General features: G+C 37.3%; 1 protein-coding gene across 2 annotated transcripts in view; it reads left to right on the top strand.

The window, feature by feature from the left end:
- The window catches only part of ABCC4 (ATP binding cassette subfamily C member 4), a 146,426-nt gene that overhangs the window by 63,447 nt on the left and 58,095 nt on the right, over positions 1–24,884 (top strand). For both annotated transcript variants that reach the window (XM_039556857.1, XM_039556795.1), the window contains exon 20: positions 16,850–16,929. In XM_039556857.1, coding sequence (XP_039412791.1) covers positions 16,850–16,929 — 80 coding nt within the window. The remainder of the gene's footprint in view (positions 1–16,849; positions 16,930–24,884) is intronic.

Genomic DNA, 24,884 nt, shown 5'->3' with positions numbered 1-24,884 from the left:
CCTGTGTGTATTCACTTCTTAGCATAACTTCATGAGTTTGAATGTTCACAACCCAAAATAAATGGTTTCGTCTACATTTTAGGCAAAATTCCTACACCTGTTCTTAAGATGTCATAATTAATTTCTCATACAGGAATACTGCCCCTGCCCCATCCTTTCTAGGACATGCCAGGAGGACAGTAAGTGATTAGATGCCAGGGGCATTTGCTCAGTATTGGGTTTTCCCCCCCCTCCTTTTCAATATGAATGCTTAAAGCTGTAAACTTCACACTATCTTCTTCCTCTCTTCTTCCAGAGCACTTATTTTTTTGTTTAGAATCTGTCATGCTGATCTTTAGAGAAGAGGCGGTGTCTGTCTTCATTTAGAGAGTTAAGTGCCTGTGTTTAAGGATGGGTATCTAGGATTTGGAAAGTGCCACTTAGAGAAAGAAATGAACCGTATTTTTAATATTTACTTTTAAATATAGTTGTATGTATAAAACCCCATATGCTTTGCCTGAGGTTAGTATAATACTTCTCCCCTTTCTCCCTTCATTAGTTCCTCAGTCTCCTTTCAGAAGAACAGTTCTCCTCTCTCCTGTCTCAACAACCAGCCAAAAGTAAACAATTACAGTTAGCTTTCCAGAATATTTCCGGTATTTCCTGACTAAAAAATATTGAAATGGTTTAAGGAAGAGTTAGTACTTCTTACCTTTCGTCAGCTAATATTCCATTACCATTGGAGAAAAAAAAAAAACCTATTGGATGCTGCTTTGAGACAAAAGATACCTGCAGAAACCTCTGCAAATTTAAAGCCTCAGAACTGTGAAATATAAATGGTTTTAGCTTTAGTAGTGTCATCTTTTTTTTCTATTAAACTAACAATATAGAGAGAATATTTTTTCTTCAGTATTTTCAACAGGAAACTAGTTACGCTAGACTTATTCTAATATTAAGAAATCTTATCTAAGGAGCGCTTTCAAAATAAAGCCGAATTTGAGAGTAAAAAGTGCCTTGAGGTTTTTATAAAGCTGACAAGTTTTAATATTCCAAATACGTAGTGACAATGATCTTTTTTCATAATTAAGCTACAAGTATGATTTAATATTGAATTCAAAGCCATTCATTGAATGCTGCTTATATTTAAACCCCCAAAATCCCCAAGAGAAAAAAATGGAAAAAACAATCCTAACATATATTTTTTTAATTCAGATAAGAAAAAATAAACTCTGCTGCACCTCAATTTAATAACCAGTGTTGCTCAGCTACTACCAAAGGCTTAAGGACAGTGTTTAGAAGTGATTTTTCAGAAATAAGTGTTTCTCTAAGATTATGAGGGCTTATAGAGATGGTTTTGTTCACCTGCTGAGTGTTCAAGAGTGGAAATGTCCAATCTGACACTGTCCAGAAGCGTTTGTTTGCTTGAAAAATAGAAACATTCTTGTGGAAAAATAGGATTTAATTAATTTTTGTCCCATCTTAGCCATATACTAAAGCAATATTATGATGTACTTTTAATAGAGACACAAACATTTCGTGAAATGCAAAATCCCAAGTTTCTGAAAAGATCTGAGATGTTTTTAGCTTAAAATGTAGTGCTGTGAGCGCTGCTTAATTTGTTAATACCTTTGTGCTCTGCCTCTGTTGTTTGTACTTCTTGAGATGCAAGATGTTCAAATGCTTGTTGAGTACTTGTTATTAATTTTAAAATAAGCATGGAGATGTTTTGAATAGAAATCTTACATATTGTTCAATTAAATGGGCAGAAGGAGAACAAGTTAGTACAACTGAAAGACATTACATTTACATTACATATTAAGAAAAAATTCTTTGCTGTGAGGGTAGTGAGGCACAGGCGCAGGTTGTCCAGACAAGCCTGTGGATATCCTATCCCTGGATGTGTTCAAACCATGTTGGATGGGGCTCTGAGCATGGAAGGTGTCACTGCCCAGTGCAGGAGGGTTGGAACTAGGTGGTCTTTAAGGTCCCCTCCAACCCAGGCCCCATTCTATGTCTCTTTGATTTTATGGGTCTTGAAGAAACAGAAGGATATGTTCATTCTTTGACTCTCTGAGGGGGAGATGCAAAAATACTCTTCCAGCTAGTGACCTGCAGCACTTCGGTAGCTTTGGGTTGTATCTGAATTACTACAGAGTAAACGTGATGAATAAAAAAGGTTTCAGCTTGGAAGAAGAAGGCTTTAAAGACCTTTCATACCTCTCAGATTTGGTGTGAAGCATAGATTTATACTTGTCTTTCATCTCACCTTTAAAGGGGTGATGGTTCTTCATAATGGAACTTGACCAGCAGGATAGACAGAGAATGCTGTTGGTGTAAGAGGAAGTGTGATGGATGTAACACTTGCTCCTTAGTCCAAATTTTCCTCCTCCTGTATGCCTTTCTGCTGTGATACCAAAGCAATTCAGAGAGGAAACAGGGCAAGGAAGGCAGTTGTTTTAATTAGTGAATTTTATCCTCAAAGGCTTTTCAATCTAATTCAGTCTTCTGATTTTCTGTTGATTCTTCCAATGCTTAAGACTTAGTCAGACAAAAGCCTTTTCCTTCACAATTGTCAAATTTCATTGAATCTTGAGTCTTGGTGATAGAGCTTAATTGTCAGCAAAATAAGTCTTGGTTTCTGTAAATTGTTTGATCCTCAATTGGTTTAGAAGTGACAATATACTTTCATTTACAGGGTTTAGATACTGTTTTCATGCGGCATGTGGAGCAAAGTTGGACCAACCAAAAACATTATTTCAGTTGTTTTCTGTCAGGAAGGCTTAGACAAAGAGCTTAGTCTCAGATCCTTTAAAGTTCAAGCATCTGCCACTAGGGGCAAAAATTATATTCCTGTAGGCATTCATCTTTTATTGTAGATTTACTATGCTGCTTCACTTGGTTGATAATCTAATTGAAACCTCAGAGATGATTCATACCTCCTCAAGGGGATTCACAGCTAGTTTAATTTATCTGGTGTCAGAACTTCTAGTTCTTCTAGGATCTCTTTTCTGAACGTAATGGTCCTTCGGGTGTTTGAATGCACTGAGAAGGAAAGAATGTGACCCATGCAAGTGGCAACACTTGAGAGATGCAGTTTTACAACGTTGGATTTGTTTCCAATATTTATTTGGATTTCTAGTTCAGGTAACTTGTGATGTCTTGACTTAATTTAGGTCCTAATCATGCCAAGTGGTCCATTGTGGACAGACTTCTGCAGGTATATAAGTGTGGTACCTGTTGAAGTAAGGAACCTTCTAGAAGGTGCTGTGCTAGAGACTTTTGTTTCATAAGCCCAGAGTTTTGAATGCCAACTGTAATATGACAGTTTTACAGAAAAACACCAGATTATGGAAGGTTACAAAACCTTGATATCAAGAGGCATTTCAATTTCCTTTCTCAGAAAACCAAAAGAAACAAACATCCAATTGCCCAGAAAGTCCTAAAAGGTTTAGAGTGATCCAGGCACTTAAACTTGTTTGACCCCTTCCTGAAGGCATGACCATTGTATAGTTGACCACTAAGAAATTTAGGAATTGAATGTTCATATTAGGAATGTGAACTGCTATTTAAGGATTTCTTCCCTGGAGTCAGAAAAGGACAAAATAAACATTCGGAAAATTAAGAGGTGGTGTAAATACCATTCAGCTGTGATGAAAAGTTTATTGGTTGCTTTTCATATGCATTCTAAAGTTAAGCTACATTTTGAAAACTATCAGAGCCAGCATTTGTTCTCCAAATATTCTAATTAAATAAACTGCTATGCTAAGTTGTTACTAATTAATACTCTGTAATTTTAATAGTGGTTGGTTTATTAACACAGTTTTACCTTTTGTGATTTTTTTGCTTGGAGGTGTAGTTTTGTTTCAGTGTTTTAACGATGTATCCACAAATTGATCCAGAATGAAGTTCTGTGCTTATGCTGTTTTGGGAAGAGGGAAACAAAAACACAAGGTATTTTTCTGTCATTTGCTTTCATTATTATATTTTTATTTTTCCATTTTATTCATGCCTTATCAGAAATTTGGTGTCTTTTTCAATGCAGAATAATGGCAAAGCTGTTGTTTTAAAACAGCCTTTCCCAAAATGTCTGGGGTTAGACTATGATCAGTGATTATTTGCAAAATTTTTTATGCATACTACAAAATATAAGTTGTGCTTCAGGTCCATGAGAGGATTTAATAGTGGTGTATGTATTGGATGTGGATACTTGAGTGATAGGTGTTTTTGTTGTAGTCTTTACATGGCTCCTCTTGTTGTCCTGTTTGTTGCAGTCCTGGAACTTGTTTCATCCTAATGTGTCTGATGTACTTTCAGAAAAGCTGCTGGTTTAAAACAGCAACAAAACCAGAGAGTGGTGAAAATGGGTGTCAGGAAAACAAAATCAGTGCGTAAGTAAGTGAACTGTTAAGATCTGATGATAGGCGTGTTTTGAAGGAAGAAAGAAAACTCTTACTGGTAATTCCTTTACCTGAAATCTTAATTGGTCTTGTGAAATCTTAAGACCCTGTGTGAATGAAATTAAGCAAACTAATCAGAGTATACTCTAAGGACTAAAGAGACACAACCATCTGTTCCCTCTGCAGTTCTTTAGTTAGCAGAGTGAAATATGCGTCTGTAAGAGCAGTTTCAAGCAAGAAGGAACTAAAATCCTCTGAATGTTTCGAAAGACATCTCTTTCATTAGATAGTAAGTTTTCCCTTGTCTGTCAGAGTATAACCTTTTGAGTAGTCTGTATGTGTCCAGTGCCTATGGTTATGCACTATGTTCTGGTTGCACTTTGCCATCTTCCTTCAGGTGGCACTGGCTTTTTAACTTCCACAGTTCTAGTTTAGGAGCTGTTTCAGAACCTGATCTCTCACTTGCTGGATTTCCCATGTTTTTCAGTGTAAAACATGCTTTCTGTTGCCTTTATGGTTCATGTGTCATTATTCCCCTATCTGGCTCTTTTTGTCACTGCATTTCCAAAACATCGTTTCAGGCACTTTCCTGGTTTTGAGTGTTGCAATCACTTTGTGTTCACCTTCTGTTCTCACTTGCATTGTCCCCAGCTCCTCCACTCTTCCTAGCCTGTGTCTCGCTGTGTTGGGCTTTAGACCTTGGTTGTGCGTGGGATGACATTTTTACCTAGAGCTTGTACCATTCCATGGTGAAGGAGAATGGAAGAAGTGTTTTTGAAGGAAGAGAGAGGAGAGGAAATGGGGAGTGGATATGCAGTGAATGAAGCTGGGGAGGAAGGGGAGGACACATGCAAGCAGGGCAAAAATTCACGTCAATATGTACACAAAGCTCTCTCAATATCCAGACGCCCCAGGTTTGGTGAGTACTGTGACTACCAGCTTGTCTCTTGACAGTTTTGTCTTGCAGCTGCTCCCCAGGGCCAGATGGAGGGAAGACTTTTTCTTAATCTTACCCAGTGTACTGTGAGGGAGTCTAACCAGAGTTGTAGAGGGGAGTGTACTTGGTTTGAGCATTAGCCTTCTCCCCATGCAAAGCTTTTATTATTTCTGCACCTGGTAAATGGAGCTGTTGGCACATTCCAGTGTCTTTAATGCCCTCCCTCATCATTTTTGCTTGTTTATCTTCCATGCTTACATCTTTGTAACTTCCTGCTCACCGTGCACTAAAGTTCATCCACAAGCTGGCACTTTTTCATCTTGAAATCATGTCTGGAGATGCACCAGTAGCATCGTAACTGCAGTACACAGCAGTTAAACATATGGGTGGGGAAAGCTCATTAATTCCATGACCCCTTTGTGTTCCTGTACTTTAAAAATCATCTTGTCCTGCAACTTTCTGTTCCAGCTTACTGCTCCATCTTCCCTTAGCTCGTTATTCCTTCTGTAGTCAATTGTGTTGGTTTCTCTTAACTGACACAACAAACTTCAGGGCAGGGCATGCTGCTGGCTACATGATGGTCCAGCCTGCGTCCTAGTGAGTCTCCACCTCCCACTTCGGATACATTAATCCTCTTCTGGGTGTTTCTGACATGCAAGCAACAAATGGCAATGTTCTCAGGAGTCCCTCGTTGCGAGCAGCACTCTTCTATTTTAGCGTGTTTATTTATTTAGGAGTTCATACTGCTGGACAGCTGTAAATCAGAGTTTCACAGTGAAGTATGTCTTTGAACTGAACAAAACCAAAAGGGTTTGCAAACTGTATTCACTTCTGCTTGAATGATGGTTCAGTCAAGTAATTTTTTTCCTCCTTGATGTGCGTGAATTTTTTTCTATGTTCATAGAGAAGTGAAGAATGTTGCTGTTAACATATTTATCATTCTAAGTTTCTTATTATTTAAAAGCCATGAAAAATAGGAAATTATAGGCTTTTTTTAAAAATTCTAAGCAACATATATGTAAGCGTATGTTTTTAAAATAATTTAACCTCTAGTGTTTATCTGTCAAAAAAATCAATGGGGATTTATTTAAGGTATATTTATACATAAACATTAAAGGTTGTTTTGGTTTTGATTTATGCACTACTAATGTTTTAGTGTGGTCAGCAGGTACTTCTCATTTGTAGCTGCTTATTCCTAGTGTATTTTTCTTTTTTGTTTCTGAGATGAGGCTTTCTAATAGTTGCCCAGTAGAAGAGTACAGTAGAGTCAAAGGCAGTGAAGTATAACTTGTTCAAAATGCTTGGCGTTTAATAATGTTATTATTAAAATGTCTTCCTTTTAATGTAATGAATAAAATACAGTAGAGGTTGTATTTGGGGTTTTTTTTTCATTTGATTTCATTTAAGTGTTGTTAATTATAGTTTAGGCTGTAAAGGAGTTTACTTTATAGTGGTATTTTTTTTCCCAGAAGCCGATGGCCCAAGGAAATGCAGTGTCAGACCATATGTATATTCTTTTGGACAGTACTTCTTCCTAGAATAAAACTCTTGGGTTGTGGTTGTCTTCAGCTTTTCTGAGACAAAAGATTTTTGGTTGTTTCTCAGGCAAGATTTGCAAGTGGAGTTTGGTGCCAATCACAAAACAGAAGAGTAGGTGAAGTTATCCCTCCAGCTTGCTCCACTGGAAAGGATCCATTCTGTGCCCTAACGTAGGCCCCCCAAAAAACCAAAGGATTTAATTCCAGCTTTAGTCCCTCCCATGCTGATTGCTGTAGCCTTCAGGCACTCACCCATTTGCCTTCTTCCGGTGCCTTTCTACTGAGTTTTCCAAAGGGTGACTAGCTTCAAGAGCAGGGGCTGAAGGAGACCTATAGCAGAAGTGCCTGTAGTAGAGAATTAACAGGCCTGCTGGAGAGGTGGATGATCCACCTTCAGTGTATTCTCCATGACTGGTAAAAGTAACACATTCCAGTGGATCTCTGCCCCACCTTTGCCTCTCCTGTAAGTCCTGACCCCTGGGCTTGGCTGTACCTTTATAAACAGGGTGACAGGTTTCCCGATACCTTATTTTGTGAATGGTACCTAAGTTGTGAATGTAGTTGTTTCCAAATGTTATGTGACTTTCCTGCAACATGTGGTTTAAAAAGTCCTAAATTGAAGCAAAATATTTATTTTCATGAGGCATGAGGGTGTGGGGTGTATCTTTAACACAGAGCAGATTTTCCAAGGGAATTCTTTGATTATTTGCACAGCAGAGTAAGTGAGCTTTCTGATAGCTGTACCAGAATTTCTCTTGAGTTCTGTGATACTGCATGTGAGGCAGAAAAAAAATCCATTGAAAATTATCCAGTGTCATCCATTGCACATTCTGGATAGCCAAACCCATGTGGTTTTTTAATAAAATTTTTCTGATTCCCAGTGGCTTTTTTATAGCAGGAGTAGTTAAAAAGGAAAATGTATTTCAGGAATCATTACACAGGTATATCATGAATGAACTTTGGAGAGAATCCCTCCTTTCCAAACAATCACATATTCCAGAAGAAGAAAGAAAAAGAAACTGAAGCTAAAGAAAAATGAATTACCAAACTGAAGGACCATGCCAAGCAGAAGAGAAGGGTTTACAGAGTCATATGAAGATGTGAAATGCCTCTGCTGTTTGGCCTGTCCAGAGGCTTTATCTTCAGAATGGGTGGGCTAGATCGAGGCTGGAAGTCTTGGCCTTGTCCCAAGACAACCCCGATAGAATTCAGTCCCTGTAGCCTTCTAAACAGAAGAAACAGTCCCTATAGAATTCTCTTTCATGGTTCCAAAAAAAGGAAGAAGATGAATGGGGATCTGAATATATAAGATTGGTAAAATATGGCATATTATTTGTCTTTAGAATGATAACCATATAGCAGTGATAACCACATAGCAGTTTCAGCTAAGATTTCAGGAGTCAAATGCTTTATATTCAGTAATGTCCTACTTCTTCATTGTCATTTTAGACTGGAGTGATGATTGAGCCCCTCTAGCTTCAACACCAATTAAAAAAAAAGGGGTGGTGCAGAAGAGAAAAATATTGAAACATTGGAAATTAGGATTCTTATTATGAGAATTATCTTTAGGAGATAGAATGGTAATAAAAGCAACAAATATGAGCAGATTTGTGAGCTCATGGGAGATCCACCCCAATATTTTCTGAAATGCAGTATTTAGAGCCTATTCTGAATCAAGTCTTGGTAGTATAAATAGCATAGGAAAACTCCTTTTTGTTGTTGGAAGAACCTTACCAGGAAGGTAATATATATTTCCATTTTTATTTTAATTCTTGCATTGATATATATTTATGTATAGCTCCCAAATATGAAAGTAGCTCTAATAGCTGTTTTTGTCCTGCCATGTAAATATTCCAGTAACAAAATACTCTTCAGATATTTCAGTCCATCCTGATTTGTAGTATTCTGTTTAATTTTTTGTAAGCCCCTCTTCCAGAAGAAAGCACTTGGGGCATATTTTCAGCCCAAAGAACTAGACTGTATAAGTGCTTCTTCAAAAGTGGGTGCAGTTGTGGTTAAATATTTTAGCGAAGAATTAAATTCATAATCTTGCTAGTAGAAAGTCAATATAGGACTACGTTTTGTAGATAACATTTTCTATTATACAGATGCTTTGCATTGTGGTGAGGAGCTGAAGTACGTAACTTTATATATGAAAAGAAAAAAGGTGGTGTAAATCAATAGATAATTTTGTCAGTAGTTTATAACTTGACATCTTTTTAAAGGCCAATTGATAAGAAGGTGCAAATGGTTACCATTTTTAAGTTTTTTTCCTTCTGGAAGGGTAAGGAGGCCAGTTGTAACTCTCCTGTACCTCCCTCCTGTGTAGAAATGCCTTTTTTTTGTCCAGTTGGACCGTGTCCCTTAAAAATGGGACTTGAAAATCATGTTGCTTATGTTGAAGTATAGAGCAGAAATTAAGTTCTGCTGTATTTTGGCAGTACATTAGATTTGGTGACTTCATTTTAGGTTGTGAGTTTTTTTGTTTCAGTATGTTTAAATGTAGAATTTTTTCATTAAACTGAGGATAACTTAAAATAGCTTCAGTGAATGAGTTTAAAAATAAACAGAGAGGATATCCAGATCTTAGCTTCTAGAATGGTTAGAACTTTGTTCTGGCAATCTTCATCACAGGATTACATATTAGATTGATATTACTCCAGGGGTTGGGGGCGGTACAAGTGTCAGCTTCCATTGTCTTTCTAATTATGACCCAGGTTCTAGCATAAAACATATATATATTGCCAGAAGTTTGTACTTCTAAATGCTTTTGAACATCCCTTTCACAATTGATTACAGGTATTACTGCAGGGATCAATAATTAGAAAATTGCTAATGCATATATTACCCCAGCTCTAGCATGCTTTTTTAAAAGGGATCACTTTGTTAGCAAGTATAATACAGCACCAAAGTTAAATTCTGTTTTGTCAATGCTGTTACATCTGGAATTGTAACCAACTTAGTTAATTGGTGATGAGATACAATCAGAAAGGCGGTTAGGATGCAGAAGGTATTTTGAGATTTGCCAAGAAAGCAATTTCAGAAAGAAGGAAAGTTACACTTCCCCCCCTTCCTCCACACAATCAAGAGGTTTTTCCTTTATGTGCTTCTGTTTTTAATGGAGACTTTAGATACAATTTCTGCATTGTATCTTATGTGAGGAGACTTTGGCTGGTGATAACAGATGTTAATACATGTGCTCTTCTGAGTACACCTAGGAAAAAGGAAAAATCAACTGTACCACATAAATTACCAAAGAGATTAAAAAAAATTGTTTAGGGCATTGACCTATTTAGGTTTGCCACAGCAGGGTAATTCCAGTCAATAGTATGTATGGACTAGAAAGCTCCAGAAACAACTGTACAGTTAGGATTAATGTATTCATACTAGGTAATGTAGATGTCTCCATCAGCAGTAAAAATAAAAATTCATTTCCAAAGAAGCCTGTTTTCCGTTCTTATCTTTGTCATAGTTATTCTTTCTTTAAATCCTACACTTAAAAATAAGATGAAACACAGTGTTTACATTTTCTTCTCATCTCCTAACTGTTTTCTTGTTTGACAACATTTGTGTAAAAAGTCCTTTTCAAGTAGTAAATTAATTTGGATACAAGGCATCCCACCTGAATTCATTACATGCTGGCAGTTTAGATAAATGGATATTATGATCTCAGCATATTTTGGCCCAGCACCACTGTGCCTATTTGCAAATGTCTAAGAAAGTGATAATATTCCTATCAGTTTCAGGCTGCTAAAGAAAAAAATGGGGTAGAATTTCTTATTTATATTTATAGGATGCCTGTGGGGAAGACAGCAATGCTGTATATGGCAGTTTGTGTGGACATGTGGTGCTAAATATATATTAAAAAAGATAACAGACCTTTTGACGTTTCTTTGTAGAAATATGGAAGAAAAGCCAGAGTAGATCAGTAATTGACAGCTATGCAGGAGATGCATTTCCAGATTTCTTTCTGAAGAAATATTTTACAAACTTACAATTCCTTTCAAAGTCAGTAATCCATCTTTAATTATTTTGTTGATTTCATAGTTGTATTTTACAAGGTTGATGTAATGTCTGCTTCCTGCCAACATTTGATATGGACAATCCACTTTGTCACTGCTTTGATGAAACGGCAGGCTGCTTGTAGTTTGTAGTTGCAGTACTTTTTAAATTTTTTTTCTTTATTCGGGGTGTGTGTGAACTGAGCACGGGTAAAGGCTTATCAGTTGCTGAATGCCACAGTTTAACAGCAAGATATGTGGGGAGCCGCCAATTTGTACCACGGACAGAATGGGAAGCGTGTTCAATGCAGTTAAATGGATGGGCGTTTAAATGCACACGGTTCTGTACAGCGTTTCTTCTATTCCTGCTTTTTGAGTGTGCTTTTATTGCCACATGCACATTTGAGAGCATTATTTTGCTACCAGGCGTCCATTTAAAAGGACTTTGGTTTTCCAAGCTGTAATGGGGACTGCTGGAGTGCATGATTCCTCTCTTTGGGGTCAGGAAGCCCACGCTGCGCCGTGGCTGTTGCAGGCAGCGGTGGCACCCAGCTGTGGTGACCACAGTGGTGCCATGGTGTCAGGGGAGTGAGGAATGTGAGGGGCTTCTGCTTGCTCAGCAGGGCTAGTGGCTGCACAGTATGTGCTTTGGGATTGTCTGACATGTGGATCCATTGAAGTTACAGGTTGTCTGTCCTAGCCCAGGCGAGCATCTCTGTGGCTTGTTGTACCTTCAGTCCTAGTCGGGTTGCTTATGTTTAGTTACACATAAATGACTAAGTACCATCTTGAATCTATTCTTAGCACTACAGGTAGCCTTTACACAGGTTTCTGCAAGTTTGCAGGGAGGAGCAGAAGATAAAAGTGTTTAATTTGTTACTTTCTCTTCATGGAGCCTGGGCAGTGAGGGGTGAGGGTGTTCTGGTTTGACTGTTTCAGAGTAGTTTAAGAGATTTTGAATTTTTTTTTTTCCCCTGGTAAATGCAGTACATGGATATGGATATTGAGGCCTATTGCTATGGAGGAGTTGAGGCTACTATGCAAAGCAGTATTTATTAATAATATTTTCATATTGAAATAAAAAGTGTGATGCAATTAAAATTGCCTGCACTGAGGATTAGCCTAATCTGAGGGAAAAACATCCCAAGACTGTGCACCCATGCACACACACATGCACATACAAGTGGCAAAATCTTTCTGTCTGTAGAAGGCCCTTTTCTTAAACCCTTTTTCTTTTCCAAGGAGGCGAATCAGTGAGCTGGAGAAGTGGTGACAAAGTATTTCTGCAATATGTGATGAAGCAAGTGTGTATAAAGGTTTTGTAAACTCATTGCAAGGTATAGAAAATCAATGTGTCTACTCTATTGTGTTACAAAGAAATATTTCAGTGAATACCCTGGCCAACAAAGTATACTAGAAATGCCAAATACATTTAGAAATAATGTACTATTGCTCTTAGGGTCCTTGGAATTTAGGTTGCACAACATTGAATACTATGGATGGCATTTGGCTGTTATAGTGGAGGATCCTAGTTTCTTGTATAAAAAAAAAATCCTTTTCTGGTGTTTACATCTTGAGTGTTGATTCAGTTTGGATTATATTTCTTTCATGATAAAGTATGTATAAACATTTTAAAATGGTGTGGCACAGTCAAGTGTTTTCATTATTTGTATGATAGGTTTGAACATCTATTCCAAAGTGTCAGTAGGCACCTGCAGAAGCAAAGTGGGTTTGTAGCACCTGAACACATTCCGATTCATGCAATTAAAGCAGTTTACAGAGCAAGGAAGAAAAGAGTATCACATACTGAGGTTTGATGTCTTTTTCATGGAGGACAAAAGAGGTTTGATTCTTTCACTTCAAGTTTAGCCTACCTATTGTGTATGGGAGGAGGTTTAATGAATCATTGTTTAACTTTGATACTGCCAAGTATTTGACCATTAAATAGTCTGAAATGTGTACATAGCACTTTGGTGACAGACCCTTATTTAACTGTGATTAATTGGCATTGAATAGTTATTTAATTACTTCGGAAGAAATCTAACAACAGTGTGTGTTCTGATTAAGTTATTTGATGTAAAAACAAACATAAGACTGCTGAAGAGAGCACGTCTCCTTTTGCGGCTTGCTAACACTGCACACCATGTGGACGCCTGAGTGATTGAAATGGCAGATACTCTTCACCAATGGGGATGCTGTTGTAACATTGGCATACTTAATTTCTTGAAAGACTTTTTGTTAGTGGTTTCATGAAATTTGACTTGCAAGTTTTAGATGTAGTAGTTTCTTTTTGCTTTGTAGCCCCTCAGTGGGATAAGTAAAGGATATAGGTATTAAGGGAGCTTAAAAATTTTTATGATTTGGATATAATGGACTGATCTAAGAATTACTGTTTCTTGGCATGTATCTGTATCTCAGAGATGCTTGCTTAAGGAGTTCAGGGTTTTTGGAAATATGAACTATGGTGGGAAGGTAATATTGATAGTCTGTAAGTTTAGGAGAGAAGGATTTAAAGGTTTTGGAGAGAAAACATAATTTTCAGGTAGAGAGGGTAGGTAAGTTGTGCAGCTCCTGCCCTTCTTGAATAGCAGGTGCAACAGTTTCTGTAGTCTGAAGAACCATTCTCAAAAATTAGGTTTGCAAGTGCTAGTAGAAACAGTAGTCATAACTGTAAGCATTTGGAGTCCTGACTCCAAATAGGTACTTTAACTTCTATAGCTGGAATGTTTTCTCTTGCATGCTTAATAATGCATAAGCACGTCACTGATTTACTGTGCTTCCAGTAAGTGGAAACAGTTGTTTCTTCATACCTTGTGGAATAGACCTCATGTACTTGTAGACATCCTTATAAATGAAGCAATTGCTTTGGATGCAATGCTGTAATGGCTATGGGGCATCTTGTGGATATTTCGAAAGCATAACACTTCGGCTTGGAAGTGCATTGCTGTCCCTGCTGTATGGTGAAGGAACTTACTTGCTTTAGTGGGTTACTGTAGCTTCCTTTTGTGTAGGATGTGCTGTATGAGATGCCAGTTCAGTTACATCCGTGTGAACAGGATCTGAAATACATCTCCAGGCTTGTATTTTCTCTTCTACTTTGCATGCATGCATGCCTGTGAGGTAATAGAATGGAAAAACAGCAATGACAAAAAGAAGGCTAAGGCTTGTAGGTTTGTCTCTTGCCTTTAGCTGTAGAAAAGCATTAATGGTCACTGGATAAACAGTACAGGAGGGAGTTACAGACCTCCTAGCAATAAGCAAAGGATTTTCCTGGTCTTAATGACTTCAGGTGTCATTTTCCAGAATTTCTGTGTGAAAACACTAAATAGACTAATTTTTCAGTAATTTGAAAATTCAAAAAAAATGAAGTGCTGCTACCAGAGATTCACTTAAATGTTTATTTGGGAAGTAGCTGATTCATGTTGCCACTGTTTAATTGTATTAGGTGGACTGTGAAAGGTTCCAGTTTTCAAGGTTTGTCATTTTCATATGCCATTTCTTTTGCTCACTCAAATTTTAGTCAATGTCATTTTACAGAATTACTGTATTTACATTTTAAAGAGGATTAGGCAGATTAAAAGATGTTTTCATGTTTTATTGATAACATCAGATTAATTTTCACTTTCCTAGTGGCAGCTCACGGAGCTGTCAAAACAGAGGCTGTAGAAACATTGTTATACTTAACAGTTCCATAAGGCAGTTGCAAAAAAATACAGTTTTGGCAATCAATTAGCAGCGTGATTACCTGTGGGAACTGGAGCAGTTGGTGGCAACATGGAAGAGACAGTGAAACCAGGGGTTGCTGGGGACAGCCTAGGTGAGCTAAGTTTTCTTTCATGACCACATTGCTCAAAGAACTTCACTGGAAGAGGAGGAGAGCATTGCCACAGTCACTCTTAATGTGCAGGCATTGCTTGATTCCTGGAGGTGCCAGCACTGGGCTGACCTTGCTGTGGCCATGGAAAAGTAGCCAGCCTGAGTGACCTTGCTGCCTCCTGCCAGTGTCACATGGGGATGGCCTTTGCACAGTGGCTTCTTATGTAAATCTGAAATCACTACAAATAAAACTTATTTGGGTTAAAAGACAAAGGGCGATAACAGGCTGAATTAAGGTGGGGTTTGCTCACTATGGGAATAATCCTTTGCCCTTGTGTACAGCTTGTCTTTGCTGGGTCTCTGTCATGAGTTAGCTTTTCATGGTGGGGCTTAGCACTGTCACCTCTCCTTGCTGTGCTCCTTGCTCTGTAAAATAAAGTGAAGTCACTCAGAAGACAAGTGACAAAGCTGTGAACAGATTTCTAATGCCCTGAGCCCAGTCTGCTATTCACACCTAGTTTCCTTTATCTGCCCTTCCTGGACACGCTGCTGAGGAAAGCCCTATTAACAGGAAGCATTTAACCTCTTTGAATGATTTTCTTTTTGCTAGTGAAGTCTTGGTTCATTTGAAAATAACCTAGGATGTGATATTTAAGGATATTAAGAAGCCTTAGCTTCAGCATGTATGCAGCATGTGCTTGATCATTCTTTGACATTTTTCTTACATTCTCCATGTAAGAAAACCATGGAAAACAGAAAGTTTAAAAAAAAATTGCCTTGGACTTCCTTCTGATGTATCTACCCAAATACAAGTGAAAGGGAACATGCCCACGTGCTACTCCCAGTAACAAAAGAGATTTTTCTGAGTCTTGTGCTGCTGTATACCCTTCCTCTCTGTGGGCAAAGCCTAAAACCAGGATGAATTCTGCTGTTGGCTGCCTTAAGTAACTGCCTTGGGTAGTTAAAGAACTGCAGAACAAGCTCTTTGCAACCAGTATCTCTCTTCGGAATCACGTCCCAGATCTGAGGAGAGGCTGTTTTCTGTATTGTTTGGTGTGGAACAGAAATTCCCTTAAAAAGGAAATGAATTAAAAAGAGCTGTAAGCAGAAGACTAGCATGGTAGTTGCTACAGAAGTTTACTTCAGTATCTCTTATCTCTAAAATACGTCTCCAGTGCACTCTGTGGAAACTTTAAACTTAACTGCTTTCAGTTTAATGAGCTCCTTTGAAAAGAAAAAAAAAAGTCTTTTGTTGCCAGTGTGCTTAATATGTTTGTACCAGTTAAAAGTATAATTGAGTCAAGATATATGCAGATAAAAAAGCATTGTGAATACATGTATGGGCACCACACACCTTAGAAATGGCCAAATCCCCACCCCTGGTTTCATTTCTTTCCTGGTGAGTAGAGATACTGATTAATAGAGAAAGATACTAATCCACTTATGGGTGGCAGTGCTGTGACTTTAATTATTAAAGAAGTCTTGATATAACTGATTTTTTTCACTCAAGTAGAACTTGGGAAAATAGAGAAATGCAAATGCTTCACTGACAGCAGATTAAAAATAGTTTTGTTAGCTTTAATAACGATCAGTATTGTCTAGGTTTTGAATAAGTACAAATGTAAGACTGCATGAATGCAAATCTGTCTCAGATTTTATTTTAGAAACACTTGCAATTTGATTCCATGTATAATGTTGAGGGGTGAGAACAGAAATGCTGAAAAAGATCAGTTAGATCAACTATGATCTATCTGAGACATGCATGCACTAGTGAGTTTCAGTCAAGGATAGGAGCAGATTCTGGCTGTTGTTGCTTGATGAAACTTGCATTAAGTTGTCTGAACTATAAACCTTTACCTGCACATGTTGAGCATATAAAGCATATGTGTTTCACGTGTTAAATTTTGTTGAAATATTATCTTCAACCCATTTGAATTTTTTTCCAGCTGTTTAAGTACAGGTTTTATATTTGGGTAGAAGGCATTTGTAAAAAACTATTCTTCTTCAAAATATATTGCAGTGGTTGCAGAAGATTCCCCTCGTGGGGTTTCCAAAATTGTCTTTTTATTTTTAGAGTCCAGCTGTTTCCTTTTAATTGTTTTTGATATGGTAAAACATGGTTCTTTTCAGGAATTATATTTACTTTCCTTTTGTTTTTTCTTCTCAACCCTGTTTCTATAGGAAGAATCTTAAATCGTTTCTCCAAAGATATTGGCCACTTGGATGATTTGCTTCCACTGACGTTCTTGGACTTTGTGCAGGTAATTCAGTTGCTTCTGTCAAAGACTTGTGCACTGCATTCTGCATTTAGATTCCTGTATGCTTTGCTGAAGATCAGCTATTTGTCACAGATGTAGCTGAGTTGAATGAAAGTACTTGTTTGTGAAAGAAAGGTGTGGTTGAAATTTAACGTGTCAGTAAAAAGCTAACATGAGTAATAACTGGCAGGTAGGAGTGGCTATACACAGCTTGCTATTATGTCAAGATTTCAGCTCATAGTAGCTACATGCTTGGTAAATTGCTCCTGATTTGCCTCCAAGCAATCTGGCAAGCTTATTGCTGTTATAAGAAATATGTCCATAGTAAAGAAACAATCAGCTCACATGAAAAGATAGCACAGATTAACCTAATTACATGTCTACTTCCACAAAGAATCAAATGCTTACCACACCATTTCAGATTAAAATAGGTGTGGCTATTTACAAAGAAAAGATTAGTAGTAATAGGGTGAATATAATAACCTTAATAGGAACAAGTGAAATAAATTGCTGCAGAAAAGAAAGATGGACAAAGCATTGAGATTTTGATGATGATGAAATGATAACGGATTATATATGACATCAAGGTAATTTTTCTGTTGCAGTTGCTATTAATCTTTCTCTTAAAAAATTGCAGGAGGATAAATCTGAAAAAAAAAAAGATTGTGCTGTATGAAAATAACATGAATCACAAAATACAGAGAATTGTCGAGGCTAGATAAAGAAAGACTTAGTGGATTATCTGGATCCACTTAGTGGATCACACCTGTCATGCTGAAGTCAGAAATGTTTCTTAAGGTGCTATTGGTAGCTTCTCTTCATCTCTTAAAGATAACTTATTCAGGATCTAAACCTTGTTTTGACTTATTTAAAAATAAACCAAAGACATTTCAGGTTGAGCAGTTTAATCGTGTTGTTCTTGGTGAACTCTTGAAAATAGGAAAAGAAATTATTCCAAGAAGAGAAAACACCTATTAAGATAAAGTCTTTTTTGTAGTTTACTGAAGTAGCTGAAATTGCGGTGTGTGCTTTGTTTTTCAAATTTTACAGTGCCACTTTAAAGTGTCATTTTGGGGAAGAAAGGAACGTGGTGTATTTTACCCAATTACAGCAATTGAGGGTTTTTTTGTGAGTTAGGGAATTGCTTACAGTGAACATTAGGATTTTTAATTCATGGCTATTTAATTTAATTGAATTTAAATTCTTCTTGAAAGTGCAGTGTAGTTTTTCTATAAAAACAATTCATGTTTGTACAGATTCCAAGTCTTCTTCAGTCTCATTAACTGTCTTATTAGACAAAATACCTTACTTTATTTCAGCTCTCTCGAGACTATACATATGTGCCTTTCTTTTTAACTGGAAGTTCAGTTTGTCCTGCAGTCCTTATCCTCTTTTCTTAGCATGTGGTTTGCATCCACAAAGTCAAACCCCTCTCTCCTGCACAGTGCGCTTGTCCATTGGACCAGAGGGGTTTGTATGTGCATAAGTGTGTCTCCTTTACAGCAGACTGCACTGTGTGTGTTCTTACTATGTACTACTCAAGGCTAGAGCATCCTCTGGGTCCTGTGATCCTGAGATAAAATGATTAACCATTTTCCTTAGTTCTGCGCATTTAAAATAATGTGAGGGCTGTGTTGCAAGATGACTTGCATGGTGGTTTTATAGCAAGAAACTGAGTGGGTGTTTTGCATGCCCTGGCATGTGGTTTAAAGGCATGTGGGGTTGTCTGAGGATGCAAAGTTTGCTGGGAAAATGTTACAGAAGTCTGCAAATGCAGAGGGAGCCAAAATTGGTGTGATCTTGTCCATACTTCCTTTTGGGAGCAGACCCTGAAACAAACTGTCTTGAGAATTGCACTGTCTTACTTTTGACGGAACAAACCGATCTGCTTCAAAAGAAAGCTGAGGAAGTGTCTACCCATGCATGGCACATGGTACAGAGGACTGAATGATCTACCAGCAGGTTGGAAAACCTAGTTATTGACCAGTGTATAGATCCTTTAGGCAGTGTGTGCTTTCCGAAGCTAAACTGGTCTGGAACGAAAGAGTGAAGGCTGCTTCTCTAGATGTGATTGTTTTCTTCTTTCAAGCAGTTTCCTACTGTGAACCACATTTGGTAAACATCTCCCTTCATCTTGATTAATTTATGCGTTTCTTTTAAATTGGCTATTGAATTATTTGTCAAAATCTGAAGTTTGTTTTTTAAGTGAAAAGTTTTTGCTCTCCAAAAAAACAAAGTAGATTTTACAAGTCCAGGACACTATTAAAAAGACACTGTGTTTCAAGGCTTTCCTGCTCTGTTTTGCATCAGAAAAGAAAATTTAGGATCTTACTGTTGATTAATAATGTACTACTATCCGTAAGAAAAAAATACTTCCTACTTGGCAGGTTTTCTAAAACTTACTCTTCTTGATCGGCAGGCTTCTTGCTTAGGGGATGCTTTTGAAATTCAAGAGCAAAGATACATTTATTTCTGATGAAGCGTGGATTTTTACAAAGGATAACTGTTATCAATTATGATAGAGATCTTTTGTCACTTGTTTTGTTTGCAGGTGTCTTTTATAACACTTCTTATAATCCCTTCAGGAAGAAATATTTTCTCCTTTCTAAAAACAGTATTAGCTGGATATAAAAGCTCTGATCCCAGCCATTATTGTTGATTCTTTGAGAGACATTTCCCAACATTCATTGTTTAAATGGTTGTCAGGAGGAATCAAGTGAAACTTAATAAACAATGCAGTAACTGGTTCATCTTACTTTGTGTGTAGAAGCTTTTCTTGAGTGGATTTGCATTGAAGAAGTGGTCGTTTTTCAGAGTTATTGCTAGGATCATTGTGAAGCATCCCACCCTTTTACTGTATTGGCAAGTGGGTGTGTCATTTCAGCACAAATAAACACAATGTGACTGGACACCCAAAAACTACAGTATGAGCCAATTTAAATACCGATAAATAAATAATTAAATGCAATCTACTAGTTTTAAGAGATTTGGAATTATATTGAATACAGATTTCTAAGCAATGCTAAAAATTGATAATATTCTTTTTGGAGTACCTAATAAGATTTATACACTGCACTACAGCCATAATGAGCATTATTAGTCTAGACAGCTGTACTGGATGAAAATTAATTCCTTGAACAGAAGGAGTTTAATTTTTTACATCTTCTGTTGAGTTAAGGAGAATAAAGACTCTCTTCAAGACAGTGGATAGTCACTGTACACTTTCTTGTTAAAGCAAAAATAAAAGGTATGTGGCAAGCACAAAAATGCATCATGAACCTTGTGTATTCTTTTGAAAATGTGGTTAGATTTGTTTTGCAATACCTCCCAAAGTAGCAACTCTCACTGCATTTAAAGTTTTCTGCCATCTTCTCATTCTTTGGTTTGAAGTGCACCAAAATAAAACACACCTGTCTTGAGAGACTCAAGGCAAGAGAAGCAATCCTCACTAGAAGGCAGTAATTTTTTTCTTCTTATGAATTTTAACAGCATACGAGACATCTCATGTTAGTGCAATTGAGTGTGTTTTGTGGAAATTACTGCTGTATCCACAAGGTTTATGAATTAAAAATAAGTCTCTTTTATGAGAACATATTTATGGCTATGTTTGACTACATGGCTGGAACAGAACTCTGTGGGTAGACGTGAAGTAGAAAAATTGAGAGGAAACCAAAGATTAAGTTAGGCATTTCAGCTAACATATCTTTAATTGTACATTTAGAGTCCAGTTTGAAGCTCATTAAAGTAAAAAAATAAACTTTAAAATCTGCAGTCTAAGCCTGGGTCTTATCTTCTGTAATGAATTCTGGCTGACCATAAGGTTCCATACTAGCTCTCCTAAAAACATAAAATAGAAAGCAATCCTTTGTTTGCTATGACACCCGTTACTTCAACCAAATATGGTATTAAATTTGTTTGTAAAATCAGGTAGTAATCAATGTCTGTAGGTTGGTTGAGATAGTTGAAAAGCTGAATGAACTTGTTTGGTGAAGATGGTGGAGTTTTGGCAAGTTTTTTTGTGAGCTCACATATTTTTAATTATTGTTAGCCTCTTTAGCCTCAGTTCTGCATCTCGCTTTCTTAACCGGAGTTATGTGGTTTTGGCAGCTCTTTTCCAACTAAATTATAGTCTCCTCAGGTAAAGGACAACTTGTGTGAAGGCCATTATAGTGCTTTAAAACTTTCCTAAGAGGATTTAAACGTATACTTTATTTAGATATAAGCGTCCTGCCTTAACCTCTGTGGGATTATAAGGTTCTGTTGATATGGACTTCACTGGTAGCTGCAGGGTCTGTAGTTTAAACTCATAGACTCACAGAATGCTTTGGGTTGGAAAGGACCTTAAAGACCATCTAGTTCCAAACCCCTTGCCAGGGGCAGGGACACCTTCCAGTACACAGGTTACTCAAAGCCTCATCCAACCTGGCCTTGAACACTTCCAAGGATGGGGCATCCACAACTTCTCTGGGCAGTGTTTAACTCAATGCAGCACTAATAAAACACAGTGCACTAATTGGGGAAAAAGTCAGCCAAGAAATAGAATAAAATAATTTAATGAGGGGGTATTAGGAATTAAGAATCCAATATATTTAATAGTGGTTTATGCATATTAGCCCAGATATTCCTAAGAGGCCAGCATTTTGGATGCTGTATTTTTGAGAGCTCATCAAAGGCTTCTTTTTTAGTACCTGAATCATATTCTGACTGAGATAGATCTGCAGAGGCTTAATATCTTTAAACTCTGGTTTCAGACTATGCTGGATGAGTACCAAAACTGATAAACTACTGCTTGGAAATTGTGTCTATAAACTGATTGAGTACATAGGACGGTGAAATATATTTCAGATTTCCTTTTGGTTTTGTAAATTATTCTGGTAAATTTTAAAGGGATGGTTTTCTCTGTAGTTTCTTGCTCTTGTAATTCTTCAGTGATCTTATTACTTGTTAACAGAGTTGATTTTCTGCTTTAGTTTCTAGTGAATTTGAGTAATTAATGTGATGGCCGCTTCATTTTGATTTCTTACCCTACATTAGATTGAGGGGAGGGGTAAAAAAAATCATGATCTGTTTTGTTTCTGGAGAACACTGTGAACATGTGAACTATCTGCAGCTGCCCTTGAAAAAGGGCAGTGATTTATTGAGGAAAACTGAATTGCAAAACCTTTTTCCTCCCCAAAATCAACAGCTTGACTGAGTTTAAATAACTGACTTTTCATATCCTTTCATCACACACAAAGACCTAATCCTGAGACTACTTGAGCCACCAATGTAGGCTGTGGCTGAGACCACCACTGAATGTGCCATTCCCTTCTCACTACACACAAAACACATTGACTGCAGCTTTATGAAGTGAAAATACTGAAGAAAAGGAAAATGTGAAGGAGGTGTCCACAGTCATTTCTTAAAAACAAAAAAAGAGAAAGGGGAAAAAAAAGCTGCTGCATCTGGATATTAGGAACAAAAAGTGCCTCAGACTGGAATAATAGCTCGGGTCACTTGCTTTCGTATGTGCACAAGAGTGGAACTGCCGTTCCTTGTTTCAGTACCACTGACCCCTGCATTTTATTGTGTGAGGATGTCAGGGAAAGTGTGTAGAAGGAATTCCAGGATCTTTTAGTTTAACAATGACGTTGTTATTTTGTGCGTTCGCGTGAGAGGTGGGATTCCTGAGGAGTTTGTTGTACTGTTTTTTCCAGCTTAGCTGAGTTTAGTCTGTATGTGAGTTTTAGGAGGTATTTTTATTCATTAGAGAATAATTCCTTCTGTGTGTTTGCATGTGCGTATTCAAAATATGATCACAAGTATGTTGTAAGAAAATAACCAGTAGTGGGATCTGTGTTAAATGTCAGCATACTCTGTTGAGCCTGGTACATAGAGCAGACCTGTGGCTTGGATACCTTGAATACTTTTTGGTTTCCCTTCTGCTGAATCATGGTAGTTTTGCTGTGCTGAGGTTTAAATGAAAAATAAATAAATTAAAGAAACACGAAATAGTTGCCTGGTAACACTTGACTACTGAAACCTTACAGGACTTTTTCTTGCTATACCTTCCCAAGACACGTATTACAGTGCATCTGGCTAGTGCATAATGAAAGACCAGTTAAAAACTAAAGAAAAATAATAGGGATATATATGTTTTCATTGGTAATTTTTGAGCTCTAATTTCAGAAAAGGTTAAAATGAGCATGGCAATAAAATCCTGACTTTCGCCGTGGTCATGTGGTATTTGCATGTACTCTCAGTTTTGGTTTTTTTTTGAAATACCCCCCCCCCGTGTTGTTAAAAACAAACAAGCAAACAAATAAAAGGGGTGGGAGGTAGTGGAGGAAGAGGAGGCTTGGGTTGCATTTGTGTCTCCAAGACCAGCATACAAAAGCTGTGAGTTTAGCACAGACACTTGTCTAAATAATGCAGTTTTTTATTGACCTTTTCTTCCTCTGTCCTTGAATAACTTGATTGTTAAATCTCAGTAGCCAGTTAAGCTTGTTGATGGTGACCAGCAGTGGGAGATAATCTATGCCACAGCTATTGCTGTTCTTTATTTTGTACCTGTCATCACATTCCTTTGAATGGAAAGGTGAGTATCTTGCATCATACAGACTGCGTATTTAAATACTCAGATTGGTGGTGTGTGTGCAGGATAAAGTGTGTAAAGTCTGGAGTCACTGCTAATGGGTAGATTCCTGTTTATATACGGACCTCGGTTTTCTAGGGAAGGCTAAGTGTCTGTTCTCACTACAGTGGCTACCCAGCCTAAGCCTTTCCCTCACCCCTTTTATTTTTTTTTAATTTGTTTTTTTCTATTTATGTTCATTTGTAGAATTTTTATAAGAACAGGTGTGCATGCCATTCTCTACACATGAGTATCAAGGCAGCAGAGATCACTACTGTAACAAAACTAATGTGTGCAGGAACATAATAGAACTACTTTAATATTTTAGGGTGTTTATTTACTTGGTATTAATAAAATTTGAAGATGCAACCCTTTATCTAACATGGGAAAGGAAGTAAAATAATACTGAAAGTGTGGTGTCATTACCTTCTTGTCATCCTGCCTCCTTTACTGCTTTTCTTGTTTTTCTTAACTCTATTTCCTTTTAGTTTTTGCAGTTCTCCATTTATGTGGCAAAAGCAGATGATAGTTTTGTACTGGGCTCCTTTCATTTTCTCACTGAAATGTGGAATACAGGTGGTTTGAATATAGTGCTCTGAAAAACAAAGCTAGTTTTCAATTAGTGGAATTCTGTCTTCTCTATTTCTTTTTCTAGAGCTTATGAGATTTGTGAGGTGCAGTCCTTACCTTAATTTCTCTAACATTTGAGCAGATTGAGGTTAAATGGTAGTTGTTCTTGCAGTATTTTGACAGTTGGAACCTCTAAATACGGTCAGGTTTAAATCACCTCTTCTCCAAATGGGCTTCTCTGTTTTCTTTATCAGATTACTTTCCATCTATTTTCAGGTAATAGGAAGCAGGACAATTGTATTGAAGTCCAGTGATGTACCCCCTCTTCTGTGTGGTTTGGAAATTTCCCCTCTTTGGTTAAGGTGGAATTTGTAAAAGTTCCAGAAAGAGATTCTGTTCATTTGGGGCTGTTCATATCTCTTGGAAGGTATTTTCGTGTTTGCTTTTCTTAGTGTGAAAGAGGACAAAGAAATGCTCTGTAAGTGTATTTATGCATGTAAGTGAACTTACATTCTGTAGTTTTCTTCTTTTCTTTTTGGTCTTTCTTTGTGTATATACTACTGCTGCTTTTAGTGCCGGAGTGGGAATTTTTGTTATTATTGTTTATAGGTATTTCCCTGACTTTTTAAGCATTTTTGGCAACCTATCGTGTCTGTGTCTCAAACTGTTTTTAAAATTAGTTTTAAGACTTCTGCAAATCATTAACATTTCTAACACTACACAGTAGCTAGAAATATGTTAATTCTGCTGTCAGTCATAGAGTGTAACAATCCTG

This window comes from Corvus cornix, chromosome 1 (genome assembly GCF_000738735.6).
Source record: "Corvus cornix cornix isolate S_Up_H32 chromosome 1, ASM73873v5, whole genome shotgun sequence".
Classification (NCBI taxonomy): domain Eukaryota; kingdom Metazoa; phylum Chordata; class Aves; order Passeriformes; family Corvidae; genus Corvus; species Corvus cornix.
The sequence above is the reverse complement of the archived record's forward strand: the minus strand, read 5'-3'. Positions and strand labels throughout refer to the sequence as shown.